The 16,601-nt window shown below is 44.6% G+C and overlaps 1 protein-coding gene across 1 annotated transcript in view; it reads left to right on the top strand.

Annotated features, from left to right (window-relative positions):
• Positions 1-14,827, top strand: part of FKBP4 (FKBP prolyl isomerase 4) — a 53,955-nt gene extending 39,128 nt beyond the window's left edge. The window contains exons 7-10 of the mRNA XM_089500192.1: positions 4,045-4,128; positions 7,201-7,386; positions 10,355-10,594; positions 11,268-14,827. Of these exons, the coding sequence (XP_089356318.1) occupies positions 4,045-4,128; positions 7,201-7,386; positions 10,355-10,594; positions 11,268-11,363 (606 nt within the window). The 3' untranslated portion in view covers positions 11,364-14,827. The remainder of the gene's footprint in view (positions 1-4,044; positions 4,129-7,200; positions 7,387-10,354; positions 10,595-11,267) is intronic.
• The last annotated feature ends 1,774 nt before the right edge of the window (positions 14,828-16,601 follow it).

Raw genomic sequence — 16,601 nt, 5'->3', positions numbered from 1 at the left:
CAATCCAGCCATCATTGGTGCTGCCCAAAAGCCACCGATGCAAAGATCCTACTTATAAAAGTGAAAGAAGTTTGTCTTCTTTTTGTTTTATCAATGAGAGAGTTCTCTCTATCCCATGCTTGAAATCAGCATGTCTTTGAGTTCCTCCTGTCTCTCTCATATGCAGGTCTCTCTGTTGTTCTTGAAGTTCTGTCTCACGAATATCTCTTTTCATTTCCACCTCAGCAATGGTCTTCTTATTTCCAAGATCCAATGGTGAAGAAGTTACTGAGTGGGTACAGGAATTGGCAGCCATCTGGAATTCATAGAATCATACAATCATAGAGTTGGAAGAGACCACAAGGGCCATCCAACCCAACCCCCCTGCTATTCAGGAACTCTCAATCAAAGCATACCTGACAGATGAGCATCCAGCCTTTGTTTACAGACCTCCAAGGAGGGAGACTCCACCACTCTCCTCTCTAAGTGCAGTACCTTACATTTCTCCATGTTGAATTTCATTTTTTTAGCTTTGGCCCAGCTTTCTAAATCTATTCAGGTCATTTTGAATTTTGATCCTGTACTCTGGGGTATTAGCTGCTACTCCTAATTTGGTTTCATCTGCAAATTTGATAACTATGCCCCCAATACTGTCATCCAAGTCATTAATAAAGATGTTGAATAGCACTGGGCCCAGGACAGAACCCCGTGGGACCCCACTGGTCACTTCTCTCCAGGATGAAAAGGAACTATTGTTGAGCACCCTTTGGGTTCGGCCAGTCAACCAATTACAAATCCATGTAACAGTTACCTTGTCTAGCCCACATTTTACAAGCTTGTCAAAGGCCACAGGGTTCTGCCCTGCGCCCATTGCTGACTATTCTGAAGGCTGTGCCTTGCAGTATCATTGGTTCTCACATGGACAAAAAGAAAGGAGTAATGATCAGTAGGCTTGACAAGTCTTGTCAGCCTCTCTGTCACATCACGGATTTTTGCCCCAGGGAAACAACACACCTCCTGAGACACCTTGTCATGCCCACAAATCACTGCTTTTCCAGCGTTGAGGGCGGAGCCATCCTTAATGAGGGTTGGTTCTCCCCTTTTGCTCCAATCAGGCAGGATCTTGACTTTGGGCATCATCACAGGGAGACACCCCCCCACTCAGTTGCCCAGTCTAGTTCCTGCCTTCGCTCCGTCAGGCTGCTTTTCAAGCTTTCTCTTCCTTACTTTAAAAAAAAAAATCCTTTCTCTCTCTCTTCTCTCTGTGGGGCAGACTAGAACTAATGGAGGACCTAGATAGCCCCGGGATGTCTGGTGAGTCTGGACATGCTCAGAGGGCCTCTCCCGAACGACGGGGTTCGGCCCAAGACTCTGAGCTGCGACATGAAGGCCGCTTGGCGCAGCCGGAGGAGGGATATCCCTCGTCTCCGCGCTCGACCGCGCCCAGCCGCTGCAACCTGTCCCGAAATCGGGAGGGAGTGGCTGCCATGGAGGACAAATCCAGGAGTGTGAGTAGCACCGCAACGAGCGGCACCCCTCCTCCCCAAATGCTCCCACCAGAGCTTTCTGCCCTGGTTTCCTTAATTGCCATGCAAGCAGCAGCTTTTTCCTCCACTGCCTCCCAAGCCTCCCTCCACCCAGTGGCTCAAGCCTCGGCTGCCCCTTCGGCCCAAGAGTCTGGGTCAGGTAGACATAGCTACCTTTCCCATACCTTTTCTGCTTCTGTACCCCTCAGCAAGGAGTCCCCCACCACCACCACATACCTCCATCAATGCTTAGCAGTGACTATTGCCTGTGGTGGTACTCTCAGGCTCTCCTGCTCTGTCCCTGAAATCTGTCCATGTTGCTCTTCCTCATCATCCCTGATAAGGGAAAGAGCTTCAAATTGATTCTGTAGCTGTAAGCTCCCAGAACGATCCCTGGTTTCCCTACTTCTCTGTGTGACATTCCTCCAGCTGTCTACTTCCTGTGTATGTGAAGTGACCTCCTCCTCCCCAGCAATATGTGGTCCCTGTCCAAGGCCGTTAGTTCCATTTTGTCCAGGAAAACCTCTTGTTCCCTAATATGCTGAAGTGTAACTACCCGGGCCTCCAGCTGCTGGACTTTCTCCTCCAACTTGCACTTGGTGCATGTGAAGTTCCCTACATCCCAAGGCAAGAAGACAAACTTCCCACAAGTGTTGCAGGTGACTGCGGCAGTTCCCTCAGTGTCCATACTGAGAAGTCTTAAAGTAATCACTGAAACAGGTCTGTGGGCTTCCTCCTCAAAAAATCCCCCAGTAAACACCAATGCTAAAGGACCCTGATGGCCTTGCTTTTTCACCAATCTCTATCAGTGAATTCAGTCTACTGGGATATAACTTTATAGAGATCTCCTGGCTGCTAGCTCATTCCCAAGGCAAGTTTCTGACTCACTTCTTCTGATACTCCCATGGGTAGCAAACAGCATGAAACCTCAATTCTCATTATTGTCAGTGTATTTTCAGTATACGCACAACCGTGTTGTCACAGCCATGTACATACACCACAATACAATACAATACAATATAATAATAGTGCTCCAGTCTACGGATGGCTAGCTCACCAATACCGAGTTATGCCCTGTATTTCCATTGGACAAAATTGGGAAAAAATAATAATGGAAAAAGGATTATTCTTCTTTAGTTTTCCTCAAAAGGCTTCGTACATGTGTATGTGTGTGGGGGTAGGGGGGACTACATTCATCCACATGTAAATGTTTTGCATGGGACATGTATACATTGATTTCACAGAAGCCTGAGGCACTCTGGCCTACAAGAGGAATCCATACTGCAGACTATTGACAAGCTCTTAGAACATTCCAGCTCAGCGAATTGGAAATACTGAGAACAAAGGGGGTGGGGGTGGGGACAGCAGAACACTAAATCAGTGGTTCTGAAATGGTTGGGCAGGACTCCTTGAGGTGTGTGAAGGTTGCTTGGGGGCGGGGGCACGGGACTTGGACACCCTGATTCCCTCCTCTTCCCAAACTTTTTCTGTCCTGGAGGGGAAGAGAAAGGCAAGGAGGATATTTAGAGTTGCTGCTTTTGCCTGAAGGAGGGGAAGAGTGGGGTGGTTTGGATTGTGGTCTCTGGGAGGCCCATCCCAAGCCACCTCTGCTTCTTCCCGCATCCATCCAATCACTGCCCCAGTTGTCAGGATGAGACATTGCTGCAGCCTCAACATATTCTCTCTAACGTGCTTGGTACCTCTCTGTTTGTGAGTAACTTCCTGTCACACACACTCTGTAATGCACTTCTTCTGACTCTGCCACAGATACGTTCATTCACACACAGTCTCCCACACAAATTGTTTCTCACACATATACACACTTAGTCATACACTTTATCTCTTTTTTTACATACTTGCCTATGCACTTGTGTTTACTTGCATACACACACACACACACACACACACACGGGAATAACTTTCTGTGTGACTGTGAGACAGTAAATGAATATGTGTGTGGTGAAAGAAAGAAATGAAAGAGCATGACTGAGTGTGTACATATCTGTGGGCACCAGTTTATGTGAGTATGGCCACACGTGAGATAATATGTGTAAAATTTACACACATTATTAGTATCATTAACATTTATTTATAGAGCACTGTAAAATTAACACATGTTAAGTATTGAATTTTTAAAATAAAGCTGTTCTCATTTGGATGATGTTACTTCCTTATAAAATGTTAAAATGTGAATATACATGAATGTACACATGAAAATACGCATATTAAACAAATAAAATGTTTTAATTCATATACAGTACTATATTGAAGGGGGCACAACATCAACATGTAGATGTAAATGGGGTAAAAGCAAAAAAGGCATAGGAAAAGTAAGGATGAGCTTGTTATTTCTTATTTGCTGCTTATCTCTCATCTGCCTTTATAGGAGAAGTGGAAGTAATGTAATCTGTATGTATGTAATGTAACTTGCCAGGTTCCCCCACCATTTTAGAGTTCTGTACAAATCTGTGGCATTGGCCCTTTCGGTTCCTTTGTCCATAAGCTCACCTGCTGATCAGCTTCTTTTTTGTTTGCATAGGCTAAGGAATCCTGGGAGATGAATACTGATGAGAAGTTGGAACAAGGTTCCATTGCAAAAGAAAAGGGTACCCAATATTTCAAAGTAAGTATAATGTTTAATTTTTTTTAAACTTCCTTGGCTTTTTTAAAAGTAATGGGGCATATACTTGGGAGTAGGGCCACTGCATGGAAAAAAGTCCAGATGGACTTCATCCAAGAGTATTAAAAGAATTTGAAGAAATAATCTCAAAACCACTGTCAATAATCTTTGAGAATCCCTGGAGAACAGAAATAGTCCCAGCAAAACTGTATAAGATATAAACTAGAAATGAAACGTACAGTTTAAACACTGGGATAAGAAGCTAAAATGGACAGGAATGGGGCATTTTGAGCCAGATCATTATACAGTGTTTTACTCAGGAAATGAAATTCTAGGAACAAATAGGATGGCATTAATATTGAAGAGTGATGTAGCAATGCAATCAAAGAATATAATGCAAAGTCTGACCAAATCATGTCAATAAGATTTTAGGGAAAATCTATCTGTGTAACCATTATTATTATTATTATTATTAACCTTTATTTATAAAGCGCTGTAAATTTACACAGCGCTTCCAGGTTTACGTTCCAGCTACAGAGGCAGAAGATCAAATTGAAAGATTCTATGTTGGAATCCACAAGGAAATCAATCACATACCAAAACAGGACTTTTTCTTAATCATAAGCAATTGGAATGCAAAAGTAGGAAAGGGAACAAAATCAAGGATTGTAGGAAAATTTGTCCTAGGATCAAGAAATGAAGTAGGAGTTCTGCAAGGTCAGCTGCTGGTTCATTGCAAACACATTCTTCAAAGAACCTAAACAGTGACTGTATATATGGACATCACCTGATGCCCAATATAGAAATCAAATAGACTACGTAACTAGAAGCAAAAAATTTAAAAAATGGAGAAGCTCCATTCTTTCTGTAAAAATAAGACCAGGAGCAAATTGTGGCACACTCCATGAACTACTAATAGCAGAAGTAAAGCTAAAGAAGAATACTAAACCATCATGCCAAAATACAACTTGAAGGCTATGATTATGTGGTAAAGAACATCCCCATAGAATTTAAGAATAATGTGAAAAATAGATTGGCACTATTAAGCTTAATTGACTGGGAACAAGGTGAACTCTTGTGTTTTTAATAGATGTTTTAATTGTAATTTGTTTAATCCTGTTTTAAGGGGGGGAATTTGGGACATACATTTGTAAATGTGGATTTTAACATGTTGTAGCCGCTTGTCACAGAAAAGCGGGATATAAATAAAAGTTTTATTTATTTTATTTTATTAACTCTGGACTGAAGCCAGAGACATTGTCAGGGAGGAATACAAAAAGACACTATCTGCAGCCAAGAAAAAAGAGAAGCCTCAATGGATGACAGTTAAAACTCTTCAAACAGATGAGAAGCAAAAGTAAAAGGTGCCAGAAATAGAATAAGACCCTTGAAAGCAACTGTTCAACGACTTGTTCACAGAGACAAGGAGAATTACGATAACAATCAGTGCAGAGAAATAGAAGATAACAACAAGAAAGGAATAAAAAGAGACCGCTTCCACATGATCCAAGAAATCTTGCTGATCCCTTACTTGTCATAGAAACTCCCTCCTCTTGATTTAAATTTCCCTTTGAATTCAAACCAAGAGAAAGGATCCTCTACAACCAGCAAGGGAATACATTACTTGACCAAGTAGAAATAAGAAGATGATGGAAATAGTATATTGAAGAAGTATATAAATAAAGATGAAAGGATTACAGATTCAGTCTAGGAAAAAATCATTTGAAGATGAACCCATAATTTTAGAAAGTGAAGTGGAAGCTGCACTAAAGAGCGTTTGGGAGAAATAACTAACTAAGGCAGGATACAGACCGCCCCTATGGGGCGGCCTGCAAGTGCCGTAATCCTTGCCGGATCAGGGCCTGAGCAGCCACAGTGGCAGCCCCGGAGGCCTGATCAGCTGCTTTTTCACAGCCTGGAAAGGGGTGTCCTTTGGGCTTCATGCCCCAGGACACCCCAGGGAGCCACTGCCGGGAGAGAAAGAGGCCGCTCGGCCCTTTTCTCCTGGTGGCTGCAGGAACAAGGCACTCCCCAGGAAGGAGCTCCATTTCAGAGCTCCTTCCAGCGCCGCTGAAAGGGTGCCACAAGTGCCCTGCAGTGGCGTGAGCACGTCACTCCGACGCTGCGCTGTTTGGGTGTGGTCATGATGTCATAATAGCGACGCCCGTGTAAAGCGCCTGAGAATAGATGGCATACCAAAAGAGCTGCTTCAAACTACATAGATAGAACATACCCTAGCTCCAACTAAAATCTGTCAACAAATATGGCCCACAGATTGGAAATGTTAAATATATAGAAACCAGTTCAAAATATAATCAACAGAATGATTTCATCTGATCTTGCATAAGATTTTATTTTCACTACTAGCTCCTGTGACAGGAATGTTATTAGCACTAATAGCATGTCACAATAGGATGGTATGTTTTATTAAACTTCACTGGTGATTACTACTGCATGCCATAATGTTACATGATTTATGTACTGATGTTGTAGTTGATCTATTAGGTTAAAATATTTAAGAAGAGATTTTCTAGAAATGCAGAAACCATTCTTCAAACTTTTCTCAGTTTGTTTGAATCGAATTGATAGTACTGTATGATGAAATTAAATTTCTTTTTTTCTTGAGAAATTATAGGTGTGGCCCCTAGACCTATTTTGGGCCCTTAACCTACTTGAGGGCCAAAACAGACGGCTGTAAAGGGATGGCTCTACGTCGCCCCTTTGAACGCTGGATTGTGACTGTGGCAACCTCACACCATGGCCCTGATCTAGTGTTTTTTGGGGCTCAAAAAGAAGCAGCAAAATGCCGCTCCTTTTTGGAGCAGAAAAAAGGCACCCTTACAGCTGCAGTGGTGGCTTTTCAGTGTTTCTGCGGCATGTGTAAATGCTGCGCCACAGAAACATCGTGACACCACCCACTGTGTGGTCAGCGGGGCGGCTTGACACCAGTTTGGGGGTGGCATCAAGATGTGCGCCATGTGTACACCGTGCCCCCATGCCACCCGGAGTTGACTTTTTTTGCTGGTCTGTTTTGGCCCTGAGTTTCACACAGTACTATAATCCATTGCCTTTCAGGAGGGGAAGTACAAACGAGCTACATTACAATATAAGAAGATTGTGTCATGGCTAGAGCATGAAACAGGTCTCTCTGCTGAAGAGGAATTGAAAGCTAAAAGCCTGAGGCTTGCTGCCCACCTTAACCTGGCTATGTGCCATCTGAAGTTGAAGGAATATTCTCACGTCTTAGAAAACTGCAACAAGGTAAATTACACTTTAGACATCAAAGATATACATGAATTTTAATCAGTAGTAGGAAACCCCCAGTGCTATGTTTCTATGTTTGGAGTTGGAACAAAGGAGTATTTCACAAACCATGCTGTTTCTATCATTCATTAATTCATTAAATTTATATCCCATCTTTCTTGCGCCATGAGAACCAATGCATCTCAGAAAATTAATAAAAAAGAGTAGCTAAAGAGTACTATTACAAGAGTTTTTTTAAAACAACAACTAAACATCAAACTACATAGCTAAAACAGTTTTCATATGCATTTAAACCAGGATTAAAACATAAAAATAGAATCTCTGTCATACGATTAAAATCAACTAAAAGCCTGCCTAAATTAAAAATCTTAACTGGTGGTGGAAAGAGAGCAGGCTAACTGAATATCCCATGGAGTTTGGCAGTACACGTGCAGCCAATAAGAAGGCTCCCTCCCGTGTCCTCACTAACTGCACTTGTGAATGAGATAGGACCAAGAGAAAACCCTTCCTTGAAGATCTTAGAACTTGGGCATAGAAAGATGCAGTTTTTTAGATAGTCTAGACCAGGGGTTGGCAACCCCCCGGCCCGCGGGCCGTTTGCAGGCCGCGGAGGCGGCAGGACCGGCCCCAGCCCGGTCCTGCTGCTGCCGCCGCCACCAAGACCTCCTCCTCCTCCTCTGGGCCTCCAAGCTGCCCTTGGCCCTTTAAGGGCGGCGGCGAGGAAGAGGATGAGGCCTGGCTTCTTCCGCGGCGGTGGGGGCGGGCAGGACGAGGGCAAGCCTCATCCTCCTCACCCCTGCTACTCTTAAAGGGCCAGGGGCAGCCTGGAGGCCTCTTGGCTTCCAAGCTGCCCCTGGCCCTTTAAGAGCAGTGGGGGTGAGGAGGACCAGTCTGGTCCTGCTGTCGCCAAGGCCTCCTCCTCCTCCTCCTGGGCAGCACACGGGGCTAGGATGGAGGAGCTCGTCCCCTTTGGCCAGCCAGCCGGCCATTGGCCAGCTGGCCAAAGGGGACGGGCTCCTCTTGAGCGCGCCGCCCGGGGAAGGAGGAGGAGGAGGACTTCCGCGAGCTCCTTCTTGGTCCGTGCAGCCCCAGGCCTCTCCCTTCGGAGGGAGGCCTGGGGCCGCGCGGGCTGAAATGGAGCCTGCGGAAGCGGCCTGCTGCCTCCCTGGGCTCCCCCCAGGGCCCTTGTGGCCCCAGGCCTCTCCCTCTGGAGGGAGGCCTGGAGCCGCAAGGGCTGAAATGGAGCCTGCGGAAGCAGCATGCCGCCTCCCTGGGCTCCCCCCAGGGCCCTTGCGGCCCCAGGCCTCTCTCTCCGGAGGGAGGCCTGGGGCCGCACGGGCCGAGAAGGGGCCCACGGAAGTGGCCTGCTGCCTCCTGGGCTCCTCCACGGCCCTTGGAGCCCTTTCGGCCGAAGGGAAGAGCTGAAGGGAAGGGCCTGGGACAGGTGCCCAAGCCCTTCCCTTCGGCCTCCCTCCCCTTCGGCTGAAAGGGCCCCTTGGAACCCGTTCAGCCGAAGGAAGGGACCGAGGAAGAGAGGGCAGGCACACGCCTCCTCCTCCCCGCGGGGCTTCGGTGGAAGCTCCGCCCCCGGTGTGCGGCTCCGCCCCCGGAGGGTGGAAGCTCCACCTCCGGCATGCAGCCCCACCCCCGGAGGGTGGAAGCTCCACACACACACCCAGCTTCGGCCCCCCAGTTGTCTGAGGGACAGCAACCCGGCCCCCAGCTCAAAAAGGTTGCCTACTCCTGGTCTAGACCCAAGCCATGTAGGGCTTTCAAGGTTACAACCAGCACTTTGAAATTTGACCATTAACAGATTGGTAGCCATTGAGCCTTTTTCAGAAGAGGAGTTACATGATCCCTGTAGCTAACTTGATGGCAGCCTAGTTGTAGCATTTTGAACCTACTGGAGTTTCTAAACAGTTTTCAAAGGCAGACCCACATAGAGTATGTTAAACAATATTCCCAGTGGGATATAATCAATGCATGCTTCACCAGAGCCAGATCTGACACCTCAAGGAATGGATGCAACAGTTTTAACTGTCTAAATGCACTCCTGGCCACCACTGAAACCTGGGCATCAAGGCTCAGATCTGGGTCCACAGGTATGCCCTATATGGTATGTGATTCTGAAGTAAATGGGCCAAAACACACTGCAGAAATAATCCAGTTTGAGACTACTTTAACTGCCCTGGTTCAATGCTAGGGAGTTCTGGAAACTAGTTTTGTGAGACGTGTAGCCTTCTCTATCAGAGAGCTCTGGTGCCATTTTCTGCTAGTGTTATGGTGTCATCTGCATATCTTAGCTTGGTGGTGTTCCTTCCTCCAATTTTCACACCTCCTGAGTCTAATCCTGCTTTTCATATGATGTTCTCAGGATACAAGTTAATTGGATAGATGATAGAATGTGGCCTTGCCTGACCTCCTTTCCAGTTGGAAAGCATTCATTTTCTCTGTACAGTTGGCCCTCCTTATAGGCGGGCTTGCCTTCTGTGGCTTTGAGTTTATGCGGAAACCAAGCCCCAGCAGAAATAATGGGGCAGGTATTCACGGTGGGCACTCTGTGCGCCGCTGTTTTCTATGGGGCTGGAGCATACGCTCTTTTCCCCATTTGGGGGTGGGTGGGGGCGGAACTGATCCCCTGCAAATGGGGAGGGCAGACTGTATTCTGTGCTAATCATAGCTACTTGTCCTGAGTACAGGTTACATTTCCTAATCTTCAGTTTCTCCTCCAGAATTACATGCTCCCCTTGTGCTATCTTTTCTCTCCTTCTCACATGTGTGAATACACAAACAAAAAGTTTTAGATCTCTTGTTAGAGTGTTTCCCCCCCACATTTTGAGAAATTAGCCCATTGGTTCACAGCCCCGTATTCCCTTGAAGCACATCAGGAGTGTCAGAGATATGGCTGTAAGTCTGCATGCCCACAATTGAATATCTATCCTAAATGTTTCTTTTCACCGGTCAGGCTCTTGAACTGGATAACAGTAATGAGAAAGGCCTCTTCCGGCGTGGTGAAGCCCGCCTGGCTGTCAATGACTTCGAATTGGCCAGAGAAGATTTCCAGAAGGTGCTACAGCTCTACCCAAGTAACAAAGCAGCCAAAGCACAGCTAATGATCTGTCATCAAAAAATCCGTGAACAACATGAGAGAGAGAAAAAGATGTATGCCAACATGTTTCAGAGGCTTGCAGACAAGGAGGCAAAGGTAATCCTACTTCTGTTTGGCTAGGGGGAGGATTTCACTTACTAACAATTGATGAACACTATAAGGGAAGAAATTAACTATTTTGTATTGGGATATCAGTGATTCAGTTTCCTTTCAGTGCATGCCTCTGTCCCCTTTAAACTTACTCTGGGACCTCACTCTTATGTCCCTTTTAGTTTTTAATCTGAGTACGCTAAGTCTAGAGCCCAGAGTACCTTACATGCCAATTTGGGGCATCTTTGGTGGGTAGCAGCTCTGCCACTGTGGCCACCATTTTGGTGACCAAGGCAACACCTTTGGGAAAGTTTTGGGTGGGTGTTTTGCTATTCTGAAGTGGGGAGCCCCCAGAAATAGCAAACTAAAGCATTTTAAATTAGATTCTTTTGGTCAAAAGATGGGGCTTGGGTCACCCCTAAAATTATGGGGTGCCAGTGAAGATCCCATGGGCTACACTGGATGCCCTTCTTTTTGGGGCCACACATTTCCCACTCCTAGTTTCATTTTAAGAAGATTACAATAATTTAAGCTGTCTGTTTATTAACTTACTGTTCATTTGGGCTGTCCTCTTTTGAGTTAGAAGACCTCTATGCCTACATCTCAGAAACTACCTCAAAATGCTGAAAGAACCAAGGCTTCTGCTCACCTTGTTTTTATTCTAACACTTTTTCCATAGCCGGATAGTGATATAGTCCATAAAGAAGACACAGAAATGAAAGATGACAAACAGAATGGAGTTGAAGAAAAAACAGAAGTTGATGTAGAAGCCTGAAGCTATTGCGCGGATCCATTTTGTAAAACTGAAGAATTTCCAGTGAACTAGACCTTTATTTTTCTATCTGATTGAAATAAGGGGCAGAGGCTGGGGTTATGGTGCTGCTTTGTGTCTGTCTATGTAGGAAACATTGGTGGCAGAACAGACTCGAGTAATCTTAGGGACTTTATTTATTCGGTCTGTTGTTGATCTTGGGAGTTCAATCAGAATTCGTTCCTTTTTAATTCCTTGTTCTTCTCTGACTGGCATCCCTCAGGTTCCTTCACAGTCTAGTCCTAAATCTCACCCTTCACTCTGTTTACTCTTAAATAAAAGTCAAAGAATCAGCTTAGCTTTAAAAAGTCACTGTATGAAAGACTTAAGAACAAACAAAACTAGTGTGTCCTTTCTCCTATTACAACCTGGTCATGTCTTCTTTCCTCTGTCAACGCAGGCATGCTCCTCCCATGGGCAAATGTTGTCACCGTTCTTGTAATGCCTCTTCTTTTGCATATTGCTGAAGATGAAGACCGCAGTCCAAAGCTTGAGCAATAAAGCACCAAAAAAAAAAAATGCTGACTGTGTGCCATGTTTAGCAAAAGTTTGGATAATGTTACTTATCAGTCTCTTGAGTTTACCATTTGCTGGCCCAAAAAGAGAACTTCATATATCATTTGCCACTGTGAATCCATGAGCACTTGGCCTAAGGGATTATACAGGCTAAAGACAGAGCCTCATCTATCCTATAAATCCAGCTATGCTGGTGGTTTCTTCCATTAGTATAATATAGGTGTAATTTACTAGGGATCCTACACATCTCCAGCAGCAATTTTGAAAGGGAAATAAAATCATTTTGAAGCAGAGTTATAACACAGAACCAGGCATTCCATTAGCATCTATAAAGACATTTCTGCCACATACCAATTACAGGACATGATGCTGACAATGCCATGTATTATCTTTGTTCAGAAGCCAGGACATATACAACCATGGTAAATTGCATCCATGAAATTACTCTTGCTCGGACAACCAAGACATAACCTGGCAGACCTGCACATAAGGATACTGCTGTGAGCTCAGCAGTCTGAACTATTGTGATAGGTGTAACAGGAGCATAATATCTGACATGCTTCAAAGACTTCTGTATTGAGGTCAGAGCCCTTCTACTGCAAGCAAACAAGTCTCTACTGTCATGCAAACAAGCCTCTCTTTGATGGGAAAGTACACAAACACAGAGGAAAATAGGCAAGCATTTCTATGGAGACCATTACAACAGGTCACTTGTAGACATAAACAGAGAACTCACATGCTTCCAGAAGTAGTGTACAAGGACCTGTACCCCAAAGAATTCAAAAGGCCTGAACAGATTAGAGAACTGGACCAAAACCAACAAAGTGAATTTCAACAGGGAGAAATGTAACATATACGTAGGCAAGAAAAATGAAATGCACATGTTTAGTATGGGTGACACCTGGCTTGACAATACATATGAAAGGAATCTAGGAGTCTTAATAGATCACAAGCTCAACATGATTTAGCTGTGTGATACAGCAGCTAAAAAAAGTGTAATTCTGAGCGGCATCAATAGGAATATAGTGTCTAGATTGAGGAAAATAATAGTACCACACTATTCTGCTTTTACACTGTGTCCAGTTCTGGGCACCACAATTCAAAAAGGATGTTGGCAAGCTAAAGTGTGTCCAGAAGAGAGTGACCAAAATAGTGAAAGGTCTGGAAACCATACCCTGTCAGCAGCAGCTTTAGGAGCTGGGTATGTTTAGCTTGGAAAAGAAACGGTTAAGAGGTGATACAACAGCCATGTTTAAATATTTGAAGGGATGTCATATGGAGCTTGTTTTCTGCTGTTCCAGAGACTAGGACATGGAGCAATGGATTCAAGCTACAGGAAAAGAGATTCTACCTAAACATTAGAAAAAACTTCTTGCTACTAAGAGTTGTTTGACAGTGGAACACGCTGGCTTGGAAATGGTGGTCTCCTTTGGATGTTTTTAAGCAGAGGCTGGATGGCCTTTCTAGAGAGAAAGTTTCAGGGCCCTAGGGACAGCCAAAATGGAAGTATTAACAATAGGATGCCTTCAACTTCCTATCCTTTGTAAAGATCCTGTGTCTTCAAAACTGTATAACAGCAGATGGAGTCCTGCTAAAATAGAAGCAGTAGTTAGTAATACAGTGCGCCCGCGTTATAGGCGGACGTGCTCAAGCTGCGGGGAACACGCGTGGTGCAAGGGGCAGCACATCCCATTCAAATGATTGGGGCGCGCGCCTGTGGAATCCCGCGTGCTGCCGCACACAAGCCCCATTCAAATGAATGGGGCTCCCACATAGGTGGAATTCGCCTTACGCAGGGGGGGTCCGGAACGGATCCCCCGCATAAGGCAAGGGCCCACTGTAGTAGTAACTATGGCACTTTCAGTCGCCCCTCGCACGTGAAGAGGGCGTCAAAATGGCGGCGCCCTATACATACGGGTGCTGCCATTTTGACGTGACGGACGCCTAGCATCCACACATCTTGGCGCCTTTATGACACCGCAAGTGCGCCATTGGTGCCTTGCGCTGTCACAACGTCGCCACAAAAAGAACCCGCTTTTTGTGGGTTCTTTTTGCTGTGCGAGGGAGCCATGCGGTTTGTCTGTTGCGGCTCCCTCACGCAGCAAACTAGGGCGGCGGCAGACCGCCCTTTTGGGCGGTCTGTATCCTGCCTAAATTGGGAATGTGAGAATGCAGAATTAGAAATGGGATTAATATAGCTTGGAACAAGCTATGTTTGTCAATGTTAATTGGCTTGGGCTAAAAATCTGAAAAGGGGCTTTTCTAGTGGCTACAAAATTTGAACCTTATAATTTTTCACCCAAGTACATACAGTTTGTTGCTGATGTTGGAAGGTATGCCTGAAAACATAGTGTGACTCTGAGAACATACTGGATAAATATGTCTTTGTTATTTTGATGTATCAAAAATCATATAAAAGACCAATGAATGGGACAGAAAGGCTTAGAGAATTAAAAAATAATTTTTATATGATTTTTGCAGAATGTGCATACAAGTGTTTGTCTAAATGGTTAATGTGAAACCTGCAAATGGAGAATTTTGAAAATGGCTGTGATCATCTGGAGGTGGTCTTGAGGAAAAGAGGATATAAAACTTATAAGTTACAATGTCATTTCACCCGTCTCCCTAGCATAGACCACTCTGTTCAGGAGAGGATTGTGTACACATAATAAAGCTCTTTGCCTTTGCCTGTCCTGTGTCCTGATAAAGAGTTCTACCAGGATTCAAACCTTAAGCTTTGAATAGGGTCCAGGTTTTGCTCAAGTACACAAGTGGGTATATTTTTTTCTCCATTTTGAATTTTTCATTTTCCCAACAACCTTTTATGCCCTGTGGTTTCCCCAAGATTGAAAATGAAGACGACTTACAAATCCAGCATGAAGAGTCTACACTGAGGTAGAATTAATTAACAATATTAAAACAATTAAAAATATGTACTTGAATAAAAAGCCATTAAAAACAGTGCAATATAAAACAGTACAGCACTCTCTTAAAAACCCTTTCCTTAAAGACTTTCAGTTCTAAAAGTATGTTGGAATAAAACCTTTGCTTACCCATGGAAGAACAGCAGAAGAGGAACCGTTGTAGCTCTGGTGGTCTGCTATGCACAGAAATTATGAACGTCCTGCTCAGAGACTGTCAGGAAAGACATCAACAGTGGTCAGGAATGGCAACGGAGTATTTCTAACCCTAAAAGCTCAACAAGTGACAGAAAGAGTGGTACTATTTAGGAGTCTCCTCTAGTCTTTATGGCCTGTTACAGACTGCCAAAATAAAGCTGCTTTGGGTCTCTTTGGAGGTATGCTGTTCAAATGATGCATGCATCCTAAGATTCCGGAAGCTGCACCAAAGCTGCCCTCCAGTGCTTAGGAATGGAGTGTGGCTTTGGAGCGACCTCCAGACTCTTAGGACCCACACATCATTTAAATAGCATACCTCCAAAGAGACCCGAAGCAGCTTTATTTTGGCAGTCTGTAACAGGCCTGAGTTCCATTTCTTACCACTACAATCTGCTGATCTTGTTCCTGAACTCTACAATTTGAGATTTAGCTACTGGGATGGATAATTGTTGAAACAAACATCACCTGTTCTAAGAACTCCGGAGCTTGGAAAACAGGGAAAGGAAAATGGCCAATTTACATGGGATTGGTGGAAATCACAGATTAAAGTGATCTTGTGTCTTTTGAATTAAGACTGGTTGTTTGGCTGAGCTATTTGGAAACTTGCTTGTGTGCTTTTAATGTTTTGGAGCAATGTGCTCTCTTTGAGCACATGGTCTAAGGGATAATTGTTTCCAGTGAGAGGAAGCGAATCACTGACTTGGTTGGTGGCACTGCTCACAGCCACTGTCTATCTAATTATTTCCTCAGTCTTTGGAGCTCACAAACAAGAGACTGAGAAGTAGGGAGACAAACACAAATATTTTGTGGGCATTTGGACAGAGAGTTCTTGGGGAAGGCCAGAGTAATGTGACATTGCCTATACATGGCAGATATCTATGCTTTGCTTGCCTGAGAATATGGAGAGCTGGTTGCCTTGTTGGAAGAGAAGGTCAAGCAGTTTGAAGCCAACACATCTACACATGCAGAAGATAAAGAGGTGTGTGTTTTCGATAGAACAGACTCCCCTGGAAGAACACAAAGCCACCATTAGGGAGGAGGGAAATTGCTTAATATAGGAGGCAGGCACTTGGAAGAATATGACACATTTTAGAGTATATTAGGGACTGCCAAATGACTACCATTCTCCTTTTCTGCTTCTGACAAACTGAGGAAGGTGCCAATTGCTATGCTATCCATAAAAAGAATGCTGGCAGCCAGCAACAGTGGCAGAGTCTCAGCAGCCAAGGGAGTGGAACAGTACAAACACAGACATTGAGGCTATAACTAAGGAAAGGAAGGATGCAGGAGAAAGTAATAAAGTGTAGAGAGGACATTGGATTTGTCCCAGAAAGGGTGGCAATATATATAAAAAAACAGCAACCCACCCAGGAGGCAAGGCTCAGGAAGAGAAGAAAAAAGGAAGAGCTGTCTTGTAGGTTCTCTATCAGGGTTTAGCTCCTAACCTGATGAACCCCAGCTTGCCTAGCTCTTCTAGTCTCCAGACCAGTTCTAAAGAGATGAAAAGATTCCTATCAGTACTAGAAGGGATCTGTCTGTCACATCTGGGAAGACAGCAGTCCATTAA

The sequence above is a fragment of the Sceloporus occidentalis genome, unplaced genomic scaffold (genome assembly GCF_023333645.1).
Source record: "Sceloporus occidentalis isolate IW3139 unplaced genomic scaffold, rSceOcc1.0.p SCAF_150, whole genome shotgun sequence".
NCBI classification, from domain to species: Eukaryota; Metazoa; Chordata; class Lepidosauria; order Squamata; family Phrynosomatidae; genus Sceloporus; species Sceloporus occidentalis.
This window is presented reverse-complemented; position numbering and strand designations above follow the sequence as displayed.